Source organism: Mus caroli, chromosome 18 (genome assembly GCF_900094665.2).
Source record: "Mus caroli chromosome 18, CAROLI_EIJ_v1.1, whole genome shotgun sequence".
NCBI lineage: Eukaryota > Metazoa > Chordata > Mammalia > Rodentia > Muridae > Mus > Mus caroli.
This window is the reverse complement of record NC_034587.1, coordinates 62,449,700-62,471,672: the sequence shown is the minus strand read 5'-3', so window position 1 is coordinate 62,471,672 and position 21,973 is coordinate 62,449,700. Positions and strand designations below refer to the sequence as shown.

Genomic DNA, 21,973 nt, shown 5'->3' with positions numbered 1-21,973 from the left:
GGACAAAAGTCACATCCCCTGGTTCCCCTTCAGGATGCTGACCCACCCTACTTCTGTCCCTAAATTCTCGTGTTGTGGCTCTCAGATCACTGATCTATTCTGTGTTTATCTGCATACTGCCCTTTAGTGTTGTTTGTTTGTTTGTTTATTGTGTATCTGTATTCACTAGGACGCAACCTCCCACTGGAAGGATTGTATTGGGTTAGTGCAGTGCTGATTCTGCAGAGGTTAGAACCATGCCCGATACATAGTGGCCTGTGATGAGTCAATAGTGAAGCCATCTTAGCCCCTGTCCATTTTGTTTTGCTTTGCTTTGTTTTGCTTTGTTTTAATTTATGTAGTCCAGGCTGGCCTCAGAAATCATGAGGTAGTCAAGGCTAACCTTGAACTCCTGATTTCCCCCCCCCCCCAAATCCCCCCAGCCTCGACCTCCCAAGACCTGAGGTTACAAGTGTGTCCTACTAAGCCCAGCAGTTACTTTTCCTCTAACTGAACAGGAACAATGAGTTCTTGACTGTGAACATCCCAACGGTCATGGGCATGACAGTTCTGTCCCTGGGGATTTTGGAAAGGACAAGGCCAGAATGTGGTTGGCACCATCCACCTCCGGTTTTCAATAGAGTTTTGGCTCAGGTCGGACTGCTTCTCCTCCTCACTCTGACTCAAATCCACACTCTTCCAGAGTTATCCATCTCAACAATGCTACTGTCTCTGGCGTGTTGCTCAGGCTGAGAAATCCAGCTGCCTTTGAGTTCCCTGCCCCTGGTCCCATTGCCAGCAACCAGACTGGGCTCCACACTTTATCTTGCCTGCATGGCACAATCATCATCACCCACCTACCCCGACCCAGTGTCCCCCACCAGTGCCCTTGTGCTCCCCTTCCCCGCCACACACACACCCTGGCTCCCTCTGTCTGAAAAAAAACCTTTCTCCCATTTCCTATTCCAAAACAGGCTTTTCAGGTTAACCGTCCACACTTCTGCTTCCCTTAGCCCCCAGCTAAGTTTTGAACCTCTGGCCTGTGTGAGGAGCCCTCCATTTCAACACACCTCCGGCAAGACAGATATTGCTTCACCAGAGCCCCATACCCCAAAGGCGAGGAAAGCCTAAATTTCCCCCTGTGTCTGGAAGAGGACGGCACTGATAAAGCTCAGAAGAAACCACAAAACCACATTGAAATGAAGCAGTGCTGGTCTGCTTTTAGCTCCTCCTCGTCCCTAACTTCCAGCCGGAAAAGCAGAAAAGGCTTAAGTAACAGCAAGAACAGTGACGATGCTTGCACTTTATGAGGGTACTGCCATTATGCACCCTCCCAAGCTCTCCATGGGCATCTTCTCATCTCCCAAGACTCCCACAGTGTGGCACTAGTTACCTGCATGTACGCACACGCAAACACACACACACACAAATACACACACACACTCACACACACGCAAACACACACACACACAAACACACACACACAAACACACACACACGCACACACATGCAAACACACACACACGCACACACACGCACACACACGCACGCACACACACACACACTCAGACACACACACTCAGACACATATACATGCACTTGTTTTGTTTTGTTTTGTTTTTGAGACAGGGTCTCAGGTAGCCCAGGCTAATCTCAAGCTCTCTATGTAGCTGTAGACGGCCTTGAACTTTCCAGTCCCCTTGTCTCCTTCTCCCCCCGAGTGCCAGGACTAGAGGCATAAACTATCACACCAGATTTCTGTGGTGCTGGAGACAGAACCCAGGCCTTCAAGCTTGTGAGGCAAGCGCTCTGCCAACTAAGCTACATCCCCTGCCCCTCACTTCATTGTATAGGTAAGAAAACCTAAATACAGGAAGGCTAAGATGGCCACCTAGGTGGTGCGTGGTTAAACTGGGACACAAAGCCAGCAGTAGAATTATGGTATCGGTTCCTGCCCACTCCATTTTCCCAGTCCTGAGGATCATTTTAACCATTTCATGACAATGGGATGTTTGGTTTTAATACCAACTCACCACAAATTAGAATCCCTTGAATAAGGGAACCTCCTCCACGCAGGAATTGTCCTGACAGCCTTAGGTGGTATGAAAAGAGTTGCCTCAAATGTAGGTGGCTTCTTTTTGTAGCAGTCCAGACACAAAGGAGACACCATTGTTTATCTTTTGCCTGCTTGGTCTTCCCTTTTGCTGCTAGGTTGATTCACCCTACTGTTGCTGCTGCTGCTGCTGAGTCCTTCGCTGAGAGCAGAACCAACATTTTTAGGTTTCTGTCACAGACTAAGGACCAGTGGCTCTCAGGTTCTCTGCACCATTTGAGACTGCTGAGACACAGCCTTGGGGATGGACAACTACCTGGTTCTCATTCTCTCCACCTCTCAGGAATGGGACAACTGTTGTTACTATTTCAATGACAGCTAATTTAATAAATTATTTTGATGTGCAACATGTGATATATGTTCATTCAATTATATATGGCTGTACTGGCTATGTTTGTGTCAACTTGACACAGCTGGAGTTATCACAGAGAAAGGAGCTTCAGTTGAGGAAATGCCTCCATGAGATCCAACTGTAAGGCATTTTCTCAATTAGTGATCAAGGGGGAAAGGCTCCTTGTGGGTGGTGCCATCTCTGGGCTGGTAGTCTTGGGTTCTATAAGAGAGTAGGCTGAGCAAGCCAGGGGAGGCAAGCCAGTAAAGAACATCCCTCCATGGCCTCTGCATCAGCTCCTGCTCCCTGACCTGTTTGAGTTCCAGTCCTGACTTCCTTTGGTGATGAACAGCAGCATGGAAGTGTAAGCTGAATAAACCCTTTCCTCCCCAACTTGCTTCTTGGTCAGGATGTTTGTGCAGGAATAGAAACCCTGACTAAGACAATGGCTATATACACATTTATGTACATATGTATATATACACATATGTATGTGTGTATATATGTATATGTACATGTATATATGCATATATACATATGTATGGACATATGTATAGGTACATGTACATATATATGTAGATGTGTATACACACACACACATACACACACCACTATTGGTTCTGTTTCTCTAGGAAACCCTGAATATACAGCGTGGTATAGCAAGATGGACTTATAATAGGAATTGTACAACTATGCCTAAGAAAGTGTGAAAATGAAAGGACTGGAAAGCAAAGCTAAAGTGTCCTTTCCCTTTAATTCCAGCTACCTCATTACATCACTGCCATTCCAGCTCTCTGATTACATCACTGCCATTCCTGCTATCTCATTGCATCACTGCCATCACTACTCTGTAGTCTAAACCGACGTCAGAAGCCTTCCACTTCAACCACCTGCACATTGCTTAGTAAAGAAGCATGGACCTGACCAGAGCCTCACCTGCACCGTTCCTCACTGTGTGTTATTTTCATCATCACACTCTGTCTTCCAGGATCACTTGCAGCTACATCAATTCCCCCACAGACTATCAATCCCAGAGAAATGGATAGGACTTCTATGAAACACCACTTCCAGCCATCTGAGAATGAGTTTGCTGGTGAAAGATGCCAGTTTTCATGACCGTTGCTATCACAGAACTTAAACTGTTTTAAGCCAGCCAGATCTGAACATACTTAAGGAAAGAAAACCGTTTCCTTCAGTTTATTTCTTAAGGAAAAAAAACCTGCTTTTAAACACTGAGAAATACCCATTTCAAGCCAATAATGATCTGAAAAATTACATAAATAAACCTACCTTGTAAAACGTTTCAGAAAGTATCTGAGGATGACTTTAGGGGTTATCCCTGTGCTGGTGTTCTGGTGCATCTTTAGAAATGACCTTGCACTTAGCCAACCACTGAGAAGGAGAGAAAAGTAACCACAGGAGTTAGCAATAATGTAGCTCATTGGTGAGTTGCTGCAGCTGTCTCCCTCAGGATGGGCTAAGAGATGCTTCAGACAAGGTACCACTAAATCGTAAAGCAGCGGACTTTGGACTGTGGGCTCTTAGTTTTATTTCACGTTGGTTCTGTTTTTCTTGTGTAACATATTCATAACCTGTTGGCCAAGACTCAGTGTCTTCTTCACTATGAGCTAATGGGACAACGAATGCTCACGAATAGCGGTGAACAAGACAGCTTTGGAGGGTCTCAACCCAACAAGTCAATGATGTTCTAGCCTAAAGTGACACGTGAAAGCTGCTGACATCAGAGAGTTTCAATATAGACATAGTGGCATATGAGGTATAACTTGTTGATTGGAGCAACAACAATCAACAGTGTGGTCCACGCAGAAGACGAAGCACCCAAAGTAGCTGTTCCCAACCGGTGGCTCTCGGCCCATTTAGAAGAGTGGAATGACCCTTTCACGGTGGTTGCATATCAGATATTTACGTTATGGTTCATAACACTAGAAAAATCACAGTTATGAAGTAGTAACAAAATAATTTTATAATTGGGGAATCACCACACCATGAGGAACTGTGTGTATTAAAGGATCACAGCATTGCGGAGGTTGAGAGCCACTGGCTTGGAGGATGGAGAATCAGGAATATTTGGCTAACAATACCAATAGTTACTGTGCTGTGTTCTCTCTTCTGTGTGCGCACACGTGTGTGTGTGGGGGGGGGTATCTCTCTGTCTCTCTCTCTCTGTCTCTCTCTGTCTCTCTCTCTCTCTCTGTCTATCTCTCTGGTTATATGGTTCATGCATGTTAGTATGCAAGCACATCTGCCCATTGCCACTCATGGAGAAGTGAGGAGAAGGGCACCAGTGTCTTCCTCTGTCACTACCCTCCTTATTGCCTTGAGAAGAGTCCCTCACTAAACTAGAAGCTCGCTATTTGGGTAGACTGGCTGACTCGTGAGCTCCCTTCTCTGCCCCACAAAGCTGGAGTTATAGGCACATGGGGTCGTGCCTGGATGGATCATGCATGCTAGGATTTAAACTCAACTCCCCATGCTTGCACACCAAACACTTTTCCACACAGAGCCATGCCCACAGCCCTTTTGGTGGAGTAAAGCAATATTGTGAAAGACTTCCATGGCTATAGTGCCACGCTCTTTTCACAATGCTTTCCCTAATGAGATTGCTTCCAGTTCTCCAACCATCCCCAGCTACTTCTCAATAAACGTTTGTTGAGGAAATGACCAAACAGATGGATGTTTGAACCCTACCAGGAGAAAAAGGACACATTAATATTCCCATTTCTCCAAGCAGAGATAGTGAGACTCAGATTACTAACCGGGCTGCCCACGAGCACAAAATTCCAAAGTAGGTGGTGGGGGAACATGTACATCTTCCCAGCACTTGGGAAGCAGAGGCAGGTGGATCTCTGTGAGTTAGAGGCCAGCCTGGTCCCCAGAGAGTTTTCTAGGACAGCCAAGGCCATACAAACAGACCCTGTCTTGCAAGGGGCAGGGGGTGGGGTGAGGGGTGGGGGTGGGAGGACACAGAATTCCAGTTTTGTTTCTTTGATTTTGAGACATGGTCTCACATAGCTTCCTCAAACCCCTAATGTAGCTGGAGATAACCTTGAACTCTTGTCCTTCCTGCTTCCACCTCTCAAGTGCTGGGATTACAGGAAGATCCCAGAATTCTTGTCTGACACATTCTCATGGCTTGGTGGTGAGCAGGTCTGTGAATCCCTTGACCCTTTGGCATTTGGCCCCTGATCCTTATGGGAGCTCCTCTGAATGGTAAACGTGTTTCCTGTTGCACAGCAAGGATGTCTGTGTTGGGCCCTACTTGGAAGGGATCCTGGTGGGTTGGGGGAATGCCTTAGACTTCCTTTGAAAAGCAGCGAGTTGAATTCCTTATAATAGGAACCAAATGCATAAAGACGTCTAAATGAGGGCACAGGAAGCAGGAAGTGGGGCAGCCAGCTCTGGTTCTGACCTCCTCTTCATTGCAAGAAAGGATGAATCTGGGCCATCCTTTCTTCTCCGAGTGGCTGGCACCACTGCCGGCCTTTGCTAAGCAGAGCCTGGGTCTTGCTCCCTGTGTGGGAATGCACTGCTGATCCCACAAGGAAGGGGCATGGTGAAGAGAGGAAACAGGCTGTGAGACCCAGAGTCCTGAATGGACTGAGGAAGGGAAAGCTAAATACCATTGTATTTAGTGTGAAGCCAGCCCAGGAGGTAGGAAAAGATAATTGGGACCCTGCGTGTTCTGTGTAAGTATCAGTGATCAGACGGTTAAGATATGAATCCCATGAAACGCACTGCAGGCTGAGTACCCCTCACCCAAAATGGGTGTACCCCAGTGTGCTTTAGTATTTGGGAATGCTTGCATACTTCCAGTGGGGTGTTTGGAGTGAGACTCAGGACTAGGAAGGAGTTTATGTGCTTCACACACTGCTGTGTACATAGCCTGAAGATAACTGTAGATGGTATTCTTTGGCACACCTGTATTTCGTCTGGGCTCTCTTACCTATAATATTTCCCACTCACAGTATTTTGTTAAGCACTTAAAAAGCTGTAGACTTTGAAGTAGTTTTGGGCTTCAGATTTCTAGGGATACCCAACTTGTGTTCATAAATTCTGATTCTGACCTTAATTGTACATAGGTGGATATATTATTATTTTGTCTCTGGACCCTGAATTTATTATCTGCAAAGATAAGGCTGATAATCTATTATTCGATAGTAAATTCAGGAGATGGGAGGTGGAGAGGTGGCTCAGCAGTTAAAAGAACTAACTGTTCTTCCAGGGGACTCAGATCTAATTCCCAGCACCCACATGGCAACGTACTGTCTATAACTCCAGTTCCGGGGGCCTGATGTCCTCTCTTCGGGCCTTCTCAGGCACAAGGTACACACATGGTCCATAAATATACATGTAGGCAAAACACCCATAAGCATAAAAAATTTTAGATAAGTTTTAGTGTAGGGCTAGAGAGATGGCTCAGTGGTTAAGAGCACTGGCTGCTCTCCCAGAAAACCTGAGTTCAATTTTCAGTACCCACAGGCCAGCTCACAATTGTCTGTAACTCCAGTTCCAGGGAACCTGACACCCTCTTCTGGCTTCCCTTGGCACCAGGCACATGTGTGGTGCACAGACATACATGTAAGCCAAAGGAAAAAAAATCACCCATACACATAAAAATTATAAATAAATAAATAAATAAATAAATAAAATGTGTGTGGTATATGTGTGTGTTGTGTGTAGTGTATGCTGTGTATGTTGTATATATGTGTGGGTGGTATATGTATGTATGTATGCATGTATGTGGTTTGTATATGTATGGTATGTGTGGTGTATATATGTTTTGTGTGTACTGTATGCTGTGTTTGTGTGTGTGTGTGTGTGTGCGTGTGCGTGTGCATGTGTGTGTGTGTGTGTGTGTGTGTGTGTGTGTTTTGAAGTACACACATACAGGCCAGTGTATTCAGCCCCTGTCTGGCTTCTAATATGGGTAAAGGAGATTCTAACTCAGATTATTATAGTTGCAGAGCAAACACTGTTGCGTGATTCTTCTCCCAGTGACACACACACATACCACAGACACAAATGGCATAGACAATGTAAAATTGAAATGAAAGAATATGGGAACCATCTAAAGTAATAAAATAAAATAAAAACTAGAGGGTTAAAAGGCAGCCATAGACTGAGACAAAGCAAACAGAAATGTCTTCCTCCATCTCTGACCCAGTGTCAGGGTCTGTATACCGCCTCTGCCATCCTCAGCTCCTGCCATCTGGGCTTATCCTGTAGCTCACAGACTGGAATGGTCACCCCTGGAGGGCTCTTGACAACCCAGACTGCTGGTCTTAACCCCAGAAAGGCTGACTCCTTGCATTTGCAGAGGGGCCTGCGAGTCCTCGTCACCAACAACCTTCCAGTAACAACTCAGCATGGGCCAGCACAGATAGGCAGACGGCATCTTGTTCTGCTTGCGGTATCCCTGGACATTCAGTATTTACAGCGCTGGCCTGTGCCACCCAGTGCCACCATTACTAGTGGCTCCTTGTGCCGTTTATCAAACTCTTAATAGTTTTAAGAATGTATGAAGTTAAAAAAAGAGATTAGGAAATGTTAGGTCAATAATTTAAGGGAGTATAACTGTGAACCTCACACTATTTTGTTTTTGTTTTTGTTTTTCTTCACATTTTGCTGGAGTAAGAATTGGAAGTTTTAGTATGAACCTGCACCACTTTCTAGAGCTTGAGAATTACTGAAATGAAAATTTTTATTAAATAAAAGCAACTTGTGTGGGCTGTCGAGATGGTTCAGCAGAAGGAAGTGCTTGCTGCCAAACCTGCTGGCCTGAGTTCAAACCCCGGAACCCACACAGTAAAAAGAAAACTCACTCCTGCAAGCTGCCCTCTGACTGGCACACATGTCATGACACACATACCCCCAACATAACACACACACACACAATACATACAAACATACATACATACATACATACATACATACATACAAACATACATACATAAATATATTAATTAATTAATTGATTAATTAAAAGTGTAATGAAAATGCTTTTAAAAACCAACCTTTCTAAAAGGCCCATTTCTCAGCCCCATCCTAAGTCATCTACAAGACTGAAGATACTACACAGAGTACCCGTGACAACGGCACTCTCTAGATCAATGGTTCTCACCCTTCCTAATGCCTCATGAGACCCTTTAACACAGCTCCTCATGTTATGGTGACCCCCAACCATAAAATCATTCTGTTGCTTCCTCACAACTGTAATGTTGCTACTGTTATGAATCGTAATGTAAATAAATACCTGATAGGCAGGACATCTGTTATGCAACCCCCACCCCAAAGGGGCTGTGACCTTTGTGGTTAAGATCTAGAAATAACGGAAGCCAGTGGCCTTTTCTCAGGAAGGTGAGACTGACAACCCTCCCCCCTCTACACCCACACATCTTTTATCACAACTACAGCAGAGACGACATTTCAACTTCATCACCTGATCAGGAAAAATGTATCCACCCCGAGATAGAACGGGCCACTCCGGGAGTAGAGGTACAGTGGGTTGTTGGGCACTTTGGCTTTCCATTCGAGCACATTATCTGTAACAGATGTGTGGGAAAGCAATGTCTTTTAGTTGAGCTGAAGGAAACCACCTGACTTAACCTTGAGAAGAAGCAAGCGCCAAACTTTCAATGTCTGTTTGCACTGGGACAGTTGTAAGGCCAACGTCAGGGGTTAACTTACAGCGGGGATAAGGGTGGTACCCGAGGCTCCTGTCACTCAGACTGTGTTTCTTTGTACTCTTATGATGCTCACAGCCCTCTGGGACTCTGACAGAGTAGGGCCAGGTGCCCATCACCTCAGAGATTCCTTGTAACTGCCCTCAGTGCCTGGCGTCTAGTTCTGATTTGCCTGCTTTGTTCCACTGAGAGATGACCTTGGTTACTGAGTAGCAGACATTGAATCATGGATGAGAGATTTCAGGGCCCGGCAATGAGCAATGATCCAGAAAGGGTGATTTACTGTGCATGCCCAGAGTCTGGTTCTACTTGCCTACTCTTCAGGGAGGAAGGTTGCTTTCTGTCTTCCTTAGTTGATGGAGGGAGCACACAATGGGCAATCACTGGGTACCATATTTCTACCTAGGGGAGTAGTAGCGAAAAGAGCCCCTGATTGCACCCCTGGGAACCTTGGCATATGAGGTCACACCCCATGGCAAACCTCAGCATGTCTCTAGAACAGAAGGAAGGCTGACTGTTCATGAGACAGCTGTCAGGCTCCCGTTCTAATGCCCACCACTAGCCCACTTAGAAGGAGATCTCTTTCCCCATGGATGCTGGAGAGGAAGTCCATCAACTACCCATACCCAAAGATAGCCAAGCGGTCATCTGACTGGTGTGTCCAGAGATAACCCAGAGGAGACTCAGGACTCGGATTCCATTTAGTGTCCGGCAGGTGCCTCCTGGAAGTTCTGGGCTGCAGATGGCCGGCATGTTCTTCTGCCAAGAAAAGCACTGCAGAACTCCATCCACAGCTCCTAGAAACCCTGAGCAAGAGTGAAGCTATTACCAACCCTCATGAAAGCCAGACCCATCAACACACTATCCTAAAGTGAACCCTAAAACTCATGCAGAAACTTCAGATGCTCAATCAAAACCTGGACTGCTCTTCTCAGGCTTCTACAGTCCCCTCTAGGTCTATTCCTGGGCTCTCATACCTGACCTTTGAACCTTGACTTCCCCTACCAGTGTTGACCTGACGTTGGTCCACCATAATGCCTTGTATCGCCCAAGTCTAGGCACCAGGGAGGCCAATCCCTGACCCTAGGTCTGCATCATAGAGATCAAGAAAAAGCAAAACATCTATGAGACTGGTGGATCCAGAGAACTGGCGTTTCACTTGAAAGCAGCACCCCCGTGCAATCCTAAGGACTCACACTTTGTTCTGATATCTCTACACTCTCTCTCACACCTTCACTCCCCTGTATTGTCCCTTAAAATAGCAAGACAAGCTTACTTGACAGGAAGCTACACTAAAACATACAAGAGTTATTGAGAACAAGAGTTATAAAGAATCAAGACTCCAAATGCCCAGTTGGACTCCAGCCTTCTAAAAGATACATTGGTCTTACGTGGCTTTGATTTCCAGCCGAACATCAAAGTGAAGAGGGAAAAAAAAAATCAATGAATATGTCTTGATTTGTACTTCCTAACATTCAGGGACATACTTTGTCTCTGATCCTATTAAATACAAAAGGAAAAATTGCAGTGGCAGCTAAACACAGACCAGCCATTTTGAGACCCCAGGAAATAGTAACAGCCAATGAAATGCATACAGATCAGAAGAAATCTCAGCTTGGTGGAGGAGCCTAAAGGTCCACACGGATGCCTGACACCTTATACGCATATCTACTTTAAGTGTGACATGGGTCCCACGCCTCGGCCTCTACGGTCCAGCCTGGCACTGCTGAAAGCAATGGGATGTTATGCCTGTCACTTCACCACAGTCAGACAGAAGCCTCTGGAGCATAGCTCAGCCTGCTACTTGCTTAGTCATGTTGGGTCCTCCACCAAAAAGATCTTGGAACAGCCCTACCTCTCCTCACTTCCCACTTGAACAGAGAGACTGAGGAAACGGGTAAAGTTAAGAGACAAGCACATATTACTGCATGGAATGCCATCAGCTGATCCTGTGTTATCTCTTATTTTACATATGTGGAAGTTGAGGTTCATTTGACTCCCAGCTCATGATGAACTTGAACCTGTCTACAGGGCAGCCAGGTGCAGAGAGAGATCTACAAACACATCACAAGAGGCCACTGGAGGTTTCTGGACCCTGGACAAGCCCAGCATTGCTGTTCTCAGAATGTGATGGGGATGTAATATAACCTACAGAGAGGGCTGCGTAGATACTGAAGGGCAGCAGGGGCTGACCCAGATACCCCTGCATCCCAGAACTCTAAGCCTGCTGAGCGCTCCTCAGAGTATCTCTGTCTTTTACTCTGTTTCTGATGTTGGCGTTTTAAGTTACCGTCAATGCTGATTTTGGGTAAAATTCAAATAAGGGCAGAGAAAAATCATTGCTATGTTTTCCACTTGGGACATACCCCTTGAAGCTACTTAATTACAAATTCATATTTACCCTGCCAACTCCTTGAGATATTTTTTTAAATTCCCCTTTAGAGTAAGAAAAGACATATTTAAAGACCTGAGGGGAATAATTTATTACTCCATGCAAATGATAGGCATTTGCATGAACAGGCAATTTTTGAATGGTGTGCAGATGATAGGTAGGTAGGTAGGTAAGTAGATAGACAGTAGATAATAGATATAGATAAATAGATGATAATATCAATGCATGCTTTTCCCTTCAATGTAGACAGGTGGAAATGAAGCTAATATTTTTCCTTCTTTCCTTTCCTTCCCTTTCCTTTCCTTTCCTTTCCTTTCCTTTCCTTTCCTTTCCTTTCCTTTCCTTTCCTTTCCTTTCCTTTCCTTTCCTCTTCTTTTCTCTTCTTTTCTTTTCTCTTTTTTCTGAACAGAGTCACACTATGTAGCCCTGGCTGGCTTCAAAACCACAGAAAATGTTTTCTGCCTCTGCCTCTGAAATTTTAGGATCAAGGAGTGTGCCACCCTGGCCCTTGAAACTAATATTCTTAATTTTTCACCAAAGCATAGCCCAGCGGGCCCCACCAGGATCATCATTTTGATACATTGGGTTGGGTTACCTATTTTCAACCCAGATACAAGGGTTGGCCTTTCTTGCACATTCACCCCCACCCCTGGCTTCAGAGTTGTACATGTATCTATAATGCTAAAAATAGCCATGAGCATAGAATTTATTCCTAGGACAGTAAATACAGTGGATCCCTTAACTCTCTACTGACCCAGGCTCTGGTCAGCACAAAAACACACTAGGTAATTGTTCCTAATATAAAGCATCATTGTTAGTGCCTCCGCCTTGCCTCGGCACCCTGATGGTAAACAAAGACCGAACTGTAGACCGTGGCGCTCTGGCCTCTGCTGACATTTAGAAGCTGTTGGGCACTCGTTAGAATCCAAACTGGAGGAATTATTTTCCAACCCCACACCTCTCTAGGTCACATCTCTGGGGAGGTCTTAGTTTCAAACGCTTACTTCTTCCTCTGCTTGGGGCTCCTGGAGGAGGGAGCTGAACTTGGCAACTGGCCCTGCTTCTTTGCCTGTTGCTCTCCATGTTTCGCAAAGGCAGACTCTCACAACTGGTAGGAGGAGTCCCATGTACAGATGATGTCCTGAGGTCCAAGCCCCAGTCCCTGGCCACCATGTAAACAGTTCCAGCCACAGGAAGGACGAGGCCTAGCAAGGTGATGAACCTGCAGAAAGAAGATACCTGGCCAGGCCTTCACATAACATGAAAAATACAGAGAAAACAACCCCGTGACAAATAAAACCAGGGACATGCGTGGGTCCCTGTAACCACAGCATGCTGGAGACTGAATCAGGAGGCTCTTGAGTTCAAGGATAGCCAACATTCATAGAAATACCCTGTCTCAAAAAGACAAGCCTGGGACTGGAGAGATGGCTCAGTGGTTAAGAGCACTGACTGCTCTTCCAAAGTCCCTAAGTTCAATTCACAGCTACCACATGGTGGCTCACAACCATCTGTAATGGGATCTGATGCCCTCATCTGGTGTGTCTGAAGACAGCTACAGTGTACTCATATACATAAAATAAGTAAATAAATAATTAAAAAGGAAAACACATCACAACAATAAGAAAAACACCTAAAATGTACATGGGAAATACTCAGTAACTTGGGAATGGGGCTGAGGAGATCCTTCAAGAATAAGAGTGTTTACTGTTCTTATGAAGGGGGGACCCAGGTTCTGTTTTCCCAGCACGCACCATGTGTGGCTCTGAACCTCCTGTAACTCCAGTTCCAGGTGATCTAATCTAACACCCTCTCCTGACCCGCACACACAATCTCATACAGGCACTCACAAATTTAAAAATACATCTTAAAAAATGCCAAATTCAAAGTAACAGATGGAAAGTCACAAAGGAAAAGATTAATGAATTTCACTCGCTATCAGTTTAAAAAAATATATCGTAAGCATCGCTTCTTCGAATTTGGCTAAGAGAGAGTGAAAATTACTATAAACAAACAAACAAATACAAAAGCCAAAGTGCTGAGAAAAAATATTTGTAGCAGTATGTCTAAGGGTGAATAGCCCATATAAAGGTGATGAGAAAACCTCAACATATGCACGTGCACACACATGCACATGTGCACATGCACATATACGCGCTTGAGCACACTCGAGTGCACACACACATGTACACGTACACACACACACACAGACAAGGTCATAGAATTTTTACAAAAGAAAAATACAAGTAACAGATAAACTCAGAAGGAAAGAAATGTTCCTTACCCATTTTGTTTTGTTTTGTTTTGTTTTGTTTAAAGATGTAATTTAAACAAATGTATTCACCTATCAGATTGGGGTGGTATTCCCAATAATGGCTTTTGACAGTGGCGAGGAGATACCGAAGCATGTATGGATATTTCTGCTAGAGTACTATAAAGGAAAGGCCTCAGTTATCAAGACCTAGAATTACACGTCCATTTAACTTGTACCAAGAAGTGATGACAATTCCAAAAGGCAAAGGGAGCAACATCGGTGCAGTAGGCAGGGGAGAGGCCCTGCTTCCAACCAGAGAAAAGAACCAGCTCAGGGACGACTGGAGATGGACCCACTTGCTGGTGGCCCTGGATCCCATTCATGTTGGCCACAGTGTGCCTTCCCTGGGTACTTCCACATTTCATTGATTAATGGTGACCTCCTTCAAAATGCTATGGGCTGGTTGCTTATGAACAATAGAACTTGATTTTTTATCATTCTGGAGAGTTCCCCAAAATCAAGTCACCAGCAGAATTTGGGTTTAGGAAGAACCAGTTTTCTAGTTGTTGGCACCTTCTGGTTGACCTCGCATGGTAGAAGGAAGGGCTGAGGAAACATGCACAGACACACACACACACACACACACACATACACGCACACACACTTGCACCCTGGGTACCTTTAGTATCATGGCCAGGTTACCTACTCAAGGCCCCACCCTGATCCCATCTCATCCAGGTTAAGTTTCAATGTAGGAATATTGGGGCGACACAAACATTCAGATCACTGAACTTTGAAGCCAGACAGCACTGGCCACTCATCATCCAAGGAATGAAATTCATCACAAAACGTAGTTGGGGGAGACGGTGATGATTCTGACGTATCGCCCAGCTGGATACCGAGACGCCTGTACTTACAGGCACACGGAAGCAAACGCATCTGGACTCATGGCCCCAGCTGCACATCTGGCCACAACTTCACAAGATGAGGAAGAGTCTTTTGTAAAGAGGGAGAGGGAAGGTTCCAAGAATGACGTGTTTCTGAACTTGAGAGTACCTGCCAAGAGAGAGGGGCCATGTTACTGCTCGAGTCTTTTCCAAGTGTAGCCCTATCATCCCCATACAATGCTGGCGTTTTAACACACATGGGCTCTCTAAGTCTGGCAATATTTTACAACTGTATCTATACTGAACGTGTATAGACTTCCCACCATTATTTTTTTAAACGATATGACTATAGAGTGACTATGCACACAGCCCTTACATTAGGTATTATACATAAGCTAGAAATGATTGGGAGAACACAGGAGGACTCTGTAATATTATGCAAACACTTTATATACAATTTTAGATAAAGACTTGAGCGGCTGTGGATTTCAGTCTCCTTGGGGGTCTTGGAACAGAGCTAGCATGAATACCAAACATCGAATTTGTCTGCTTCATGAATAGTGGAAGGAAAAAAAGTGGAAAACAAAGATGCTAAAGAAGGCAGAGACGTGTGTCTGGGATTAAAATTGAATGCTACTCTTTCAGAAGACCGGAGTTCAGTTCCCAGTGTTTGCACCAGACAGTTGACAACCGCCTGTAAGTCCAGCTCCAGGAAATCTGACACCATTATTTGGTCTCCTCAGGCACCTGCATATGTGTGTGTGTGTGTGTGTGTGTGCACGTGCATACACTAATAATAATAATAATAATAATAATAATAAATGCTTAAAACATAAAAGGATGCTGAAAGCCACAGACCTAGGCACTTGACCCAGGTAGAAATGGACCAGAGACTTCTGGACCCATAGTCTGTTGATCTCTCGCATCCCTTCTGACACACAGCCCTGGGGATGCTAAATCTAAAATGGTGCTGGTACTGACTCAAGTCTATTTGTGAGCAAATCTCTACAAGAGAGACAAAAATATGCAATAGGAGATGGAGCAAAATGATGGAAGCCGACTATTCTGGGATGGCACCACCTAAAACCAAGGCTCAGACACAGCAGTTTAGGATGCAGCTGATGAAGCCCTGGAAGAATCAATATGTAAAGGTCTTACCAGGGAGACTAGTGTTCCGTCTCAAATGGTAGTGAGCCTCAGGGGCCTGTGAAGAGAGAACTATCTGGTCCCCTCCCTGAAGGCTTCTGAACAGGAGGTCTGGAAGTGATGTGGGATCTATACTCTGCAATTTCCAAGTACCACACTCAGAACCAGGACCCGGGCACTTTCCAGACCTTGGCAAACATTGAGGACATATGGTTTCATATAAAGATAATACCAATTATTAACAGCCACAAATGCCACAGGTTTCTTAAGGTCCTTAAGGTTCTTAGGTTCATTAAGTACCTGCTAGACATGAGGTGTGGTTCTGTCACTATCTGTAACTTTTACCAACCTCTAAGAAGTGTTTACCTTATCTTACACACAGAAGAATTTGTCTCAGATAAATTCATCAGATTGAACATAGTGGTTAAGAATATAGCTTAGGCAGGGCTGGAAAGTGGCTGATGTAGAGAATACTGGATGTTTTTCTAGGGGACCCAAGATCAATTCCTAGCAGCAGCAGCAGAAAAAAGAAAAGAAAAGAAGAGAAGAGAAAAGAGAAAGGAAGGAAAAAGAAAAGAAAACAAAAGAAAAGAAGAAAGAGAAAGAGAGAAAAGAAAGAAAGAAAGAAAGAAAGAAAAAAGAAAGAAGAAAGAAAGAAAGAAAGAAAGAAAGAAAGAAAGAAAGAAAGAAAGAAAGAAAGAAAGAAAGAAAGAAAGAAAGAAAGGGAGAAAGGAAGGGAGAAAGGAAGGGAGAAAGGAAGGAAGAAAGAAAGATGCTGATGACATTGCCATAGCAACCAGTGACCGGAAAAATATGAGGATGGTGGTGAAACTGACCTTTCAGAGCAAACAGGCCCAGACAGGTTGTACCTTCTGCCTCTGCCCTGATCATCAAAACCCCACAAGAAGCCATGGGGACAGAAAGGACCAGACAATAGTAATATCCTTGGAAACAACACTCTTGATGAGACTGTCGACAGTGCAAATGCTACACCAAGTCTTTAGCCAAAGAACTTTCAGGAATTATGAAGAAGACCCTGGGGGATAGAGTGTGAATGGCTTCCACCCTCATAACGTCACAGATGACATTAGCATGGATAGTTAAGAAGCAGCAAGAGAAAAATGTTTCAATAAAATATTATCACACACACACACACACACACACACATTCCTTTTGAGTTCTAATCAGAAAGAAACCTATGGCTATTTCAAGGAGTGGCTACTAGATAACTCCACCTTCTCATTCAGCACAGAGGAGTTGTGAGAGAGCTAACCAGGAGCTATTAGTCAACTTGGTTATTTTAACTGGCCAGGCTGTTCTAAACCAACCAACCATTAAAGAGGACAATTTACACTAACAGCAAAGACTGGTGAACCTTGATGCCAGGCAGCTCAAATCTCAATGTCTTTGACTCCTGCCAAACAGATAGTGTGAGCATCATAAAATGTTATACTGTTTCTGAAGGACAGACTTAGAGTGAGACCCTGAGAGCGAAATGTGCAGCCCCCTTTTGTTGCTGGCAGATAAAATGTGTTGACTCAGTGTTACACAGAATATTAAAACTGACTTTTTCTTTTTCAGCTCTGGGGACCACACAGGGTTCAGTTGGATCTGTCAAATACATCAGTTGAGTCCAGCGTCCTGGATTAAGTGGCAGTGAGCCACCATCTTGCCCACTCTCTACCATATTTAAGGGATTTCGGATAATCAAGCCAAACCAGAAAGTCAATATTGGGTCATCTTCCGACTCCTCACCAAAGATGAGATTCAAATCCTGACACCCGTGAATATAACTTTATTAGGAAATACCATCTTTTCAGAAGTAATCAGCCTACAGTGAGGTCATAAAAGGTTAGAGTGGGTCCAAACCCGTTATGACTAATGGATGAGAGAGAGCCATCGGGAAGAATCCCACATGCCAAGGAAAGTAATGACTACAAGCCAATGACGAATGGTGAATCTACAAGCTAAGGAAAAATGGTGTATCTACAAGCCAAGGAGAAGTGTTATGTCTACAATCTATAGAGAAGTAGTGTGTCCACATGCCAAGGAGGAAGTTAAGGAGAAGTGGTGTGTCTACTTACCAAGGAAGAGTGAAATCTTTGTAGGACAAGGAGACATGGTGTGTCTACAATCCAAGGAGGCATGATGTGTGTACAGGTCAAAGAAAGATGGTTTGTCTACAAGCCAAGGAGGCAAGGTATGTCTATAAGCCGATGAGCATCAAGAACCACTGGCAGCCCACAGACACAAGGAGAGGTATATGCTAGACTCTTCTAGATGGTTCCAGAAGCAATCAACCTCATCAGCACCTTGATTTCAGATGTCTACTGTCCAGAACTGTGAGAAAATTAATGTTTCTTGTTTAGAGTCATCTAAAATACCACAGTCCAGTCATAGACACCTTGAGAAACGAATACAAGATATTTGGACTGAGTTTTATAATTTTCGAATCCAGGTTTGATCTAGAGCAGTAGTTTGCAACATGTGGGTTATAACCTGTTTGATGGGTGGTGTCAAATGACCCTCTCCAGGAGTCACCTAAGACCGTCAGAAAACACAGATATTTACATTACAATTCATAACAGTAGCAAAATTACAGTTATGAAGTAGCAATGAAAATAATTTTTTAAAGATTTATTTATTTTATGCATATGAGTATACTGTCACTGTGTTCAGACACACCAGAAGAGGGCATGGGATCCCATTACATATGGTTGTGAGCCACCATGTGGTTGTTGGGAATTGAATTTAGGACCTCTGGAAGGGCAGTCAGTGCTCTTCACCGCTGAGTCATTTCTCCAACCCCAAGATAATTTTCTTAATTTATTTTATATGCATTGGTGTTTTGCCTGCCTCACACTCGTGTTATGCCTGTGTGAAGGTGCCTGACGTTGGAGTTACAGACAATTGTGAGCCGCTTTGTAGGTGCTTACAACTGAACCCAAGTCCTCTGGAAGAGTACTCAATGCTCCTCACTGCTGAGCCATCTCTCTAGCCCCCATCAGCAAAGATAATTTTATGGCTGGTGGTCACAACATGAAGAACTGTATTAAAAGGGTCACAGCACAAGGAAGGTTGAGAACCCCTGATCCAGAGTCTGCACAGCCTGGGATGACATCGTTTTTACCCTCAGGAAGCCACACACATTCATAGCTTTTCTCATTACCGTGACCAAACACCTGACAAGAAGTAACTGAAGGCAGGAAGGACTGACTTGGGTTCGGGGCTTGATACAGTTCCTCGTGTCAGGGAAGTCCTAGGGGCACAAGCTGCTCATGCCTGTGAAAGGAGAAGCCTGGGACTGCTCAATTACATCTCTATGGACCAAGAGAAGAGAGTGCTGGCATCCTACTCTCTCCTTTCCCCACTTTAATCCAGTCTGTGCCCTTGGGCCAGAGTCACACACATTTAGGACGAGTCTTTCCTCCTCCGGTAACCTCTGGAAACACCCTCACAGAGACTCAGAGGTGTGTCTCTTAGCCAGTCAAGCTGACGATGAAGATTAACCATCACGTCCTGCAACGTCTGTTAGTTGAAATGTTCCAACATCCCATGGAAACCACCGTGCAGCAAGTCCTCCAGGCTCTGGCTTCAGGATGTCCATCCTACCTACCCAGGGTGTCTCTCTCTGTCTCTCACACTGTGTGTCTCTGTCTCTCTGTCTCTTTCTGTGTCTCTGTCTTTCTGTCTTTCTGTCTTTCTGCCTCTGTCTCTGTCTCTCTCTGACTCTCTGTCTCTGTCTCTCTCCCTCTCTCCCTCCCTCCCTCTCTCAGCAATGCTTTGATCATCCTGCGGTGGCTTGGCCTGCTGTCCTGCTCCGATGAGCAGCACCTGTGCCAACAGCAGCCACCTGGCATTACTGAACTGCTTGCCCCACATCTGGAGGAGCAATTCCATCAAAAAGCTTCAAGAAATAGCTGGCAAATCCTTTCCAGATGGGAAAATGTTCCCCCTGGGCAAAGATGCTCTGATCTCAACCCCTGCCTCTGTGCTAAAGCTGGAGAAAGGCTGTGCCATTCGATACTAGTTTTCCCCAGCAGTGCCCCACATCAGCTCAACTCAACCTAGCCTGGGCCTGCTGGGCTGGTTTCCCAGAAAGCACCTTTGTGTGTCTCTAAGAATGTATCTCTAAGTATCTTTTTATCACCAGCAGTGACGGCCAGTCCAACGTTTCACTCCATTTGGTCAGCTCTGGCTAGTCCAGCTTAGTGTTAGCCAGAGAAATCATACTAACTGATCAATCTCTTAAGCAAGACAACTTGTCAAATTTGGCGTCTTGGTTACTGACTTGAAATGCTAATTGTACTGTAGATAAACACCTGTTTTTGTTTTTATGCTAGCTATCACTTACCTATAAAAACAAAACAAAACAACAACAAAACAAAACAAAACAAAATTGAACCAGGGTTTCACAGATGCTGAGAAAGCACTAGGCTGATGAGCCATTTTTGTTGTTGTTTTGGATCCCAAACTGTTTTGCTATGCAGCTTAGGTTATCCCCTAACTTGCTCTATAGCCCAGGCTGGCCTTCTCCCCTCTCTTCTGGTATGCTTGGGTTGCAGGCATGTCACAACATACCTGGTGTTTGTTTGTTTGTGTTTTTTTGGGGGGTGGGGTAGGATTGTGTTTGTTTGTCTTTAAACAGTACATGAAACACTAGGCTAGACAGATAATGTACCCAAAGCTGTGAAAGTCACTATAAACTTAGAGGACAATTTAAAGTTATCAAGAATAGCTCTGAAGGAGAGAACCCTCAGTCAGGAGCTGTTAGTTCTTTTTTAGATGACCAGAATTAATATAAATCACTAGTGATAAAAAAAAGACAAATCTTAGGCTTTAAAGCTCTTGCTTAGAATTTTAAAAAATACTTATAGAAGATCAAACCAGTTTCCATGGCTAAAATGTATTCCTCTGCACGCCGAAGGTCAAGCACGACTGTAACACAATAGAAAGTGGGAGCCCCTGAACTTCAAAGCCTGTCAGTCCATGGCCGCAGAGACAGGAGACTGAAACTCAGGGGAGATTAAGTGATTTGCTCGGGATCACACAGCTGCGAAATGACAACCAAAACCAAATGCTGGGCCCTTGGTGCTAATCCACTACAACAGATTGGCCTCACACAACCCAAGTTCCAAATGGCCTTCCTGACCCAACAGTCGGCAGACACATGGGCAGAGCAGAAAGCTCACCGTATGAAAAAGAGACACTGCCCACTCCGGTCTCCAGGTCTAGTGAGGCAGCTGTGGGGAGACCATTCAACTTTACATCTTTATACATGGAGATCCAGCAATTACCTCCTGGCTATTGTCTTTCCTTCTCTTCCCCTCCTGGCTATTGTCTTTCCTTCTCTTCCCCTCCTGTCTTCTTCACCATGGTCCCCCACCCTCTGTTCCCAACTTCCCTCCCCTCCGTTATTCTCAGTTAAGCTGATAAACCAAGATGAAGAGTTGGTATGGTCCCGATGGTCCTGAAGGTCCTGGAGGTCCTGAAGGTCCTGAAGGCGCAGCTTTGTTGATTCTGAGCAGTTGGAATTTTCAAACTTCATGCTGACACAATTTGACTGTTTGTTTGGTGTTTTTTTTTTTTTTCTTACCCAGCTGAGACATCATGGTCACGTCCTCTTCAGCACAAGAATCAGGGATACACACGCCCACACTATAGTCTGTTCCATCCTGAGAGACACAATGCCACAGCACTCTTTAATGTTAGTGTTTGCAGTATACATACATGCTTACTCATGTATTTATTCATGTGTATGTACTTATTTGTGTGTGTGGTATGTATGTGTATGTGTATTTATTATTCATGTGAGTGTGTTTGTGTATGTGTGTGTATTTATTCTTGTGTGTTTGTATATTTATTCATGTGTATATTTGTGTGTATGTGTGCATGGTGTATGTGTGCCTATTCTTATTCTTGTGTGTGTATATTTATTCATGTGTGCATATTTATTGATGTGTATATGTGTGGTGTGTGTCTGGGTATTTATTTGTGTGTGTTTGTGTATTTATTCTTGTCTATATTTATTCATGTGTTCTGTGTGTATGTGTTGTGTGTGTGCGTGCCTGTATTTATTCATGTGTGTTTATTCATGTGTGTGTTTTTACTCTTTTTTTTTCCTTTTTTTTTTTAATTAGGTATTTTCCTCATTTACATTTCCAATG

The 21,973-nt window shown here is 44.4% G+C and overlaps 1 protein-coding gene across 1 annotated transcript in view; it reads right to left on the bottom strand.

The window, feature by feature from the left end:
• LOC110285182 (O-acyltransferase like protein) overlaps nucleotides 1-21,973 on the bottom strand; it is a 52,299-nt gene that overhangs the window by 15,975 nt on the left and 14,351 nt on the right. The window contains exons 3-8 of the mRNA XM_021151162.2: nucleotides 21,403-21,481; nucleotides 14,691-14,829; nucleotides 12,524-12,741; nucleotides 9,754-9,933; nucleotides 8,884-8,986; nucleotides 3,714-3,815 (exon numbers count right to left, since the gene is read on the bottom strand). Of these exons, the coding sequence (XP_021006821.1) occupies nucleotides 3,714-3,815; nucleotides 8,884-8,986; nucleotides 9,754-9,933; nucleotides 12,524-12,741; nucleotides 14,691-14,829; nucleotides 21,403-21,481 (821 nt within the window). The remainder of the gene's footprint in view (nucleotides 1-3,713; nucleotides 3,816-8,883; nucleotides 8,987-9,753; nucleotides 9,934-12,523; nucleotides 12,742-14,690; nucleotides 14,830-21,402; nucleotides 21,482-21,973) is intronic.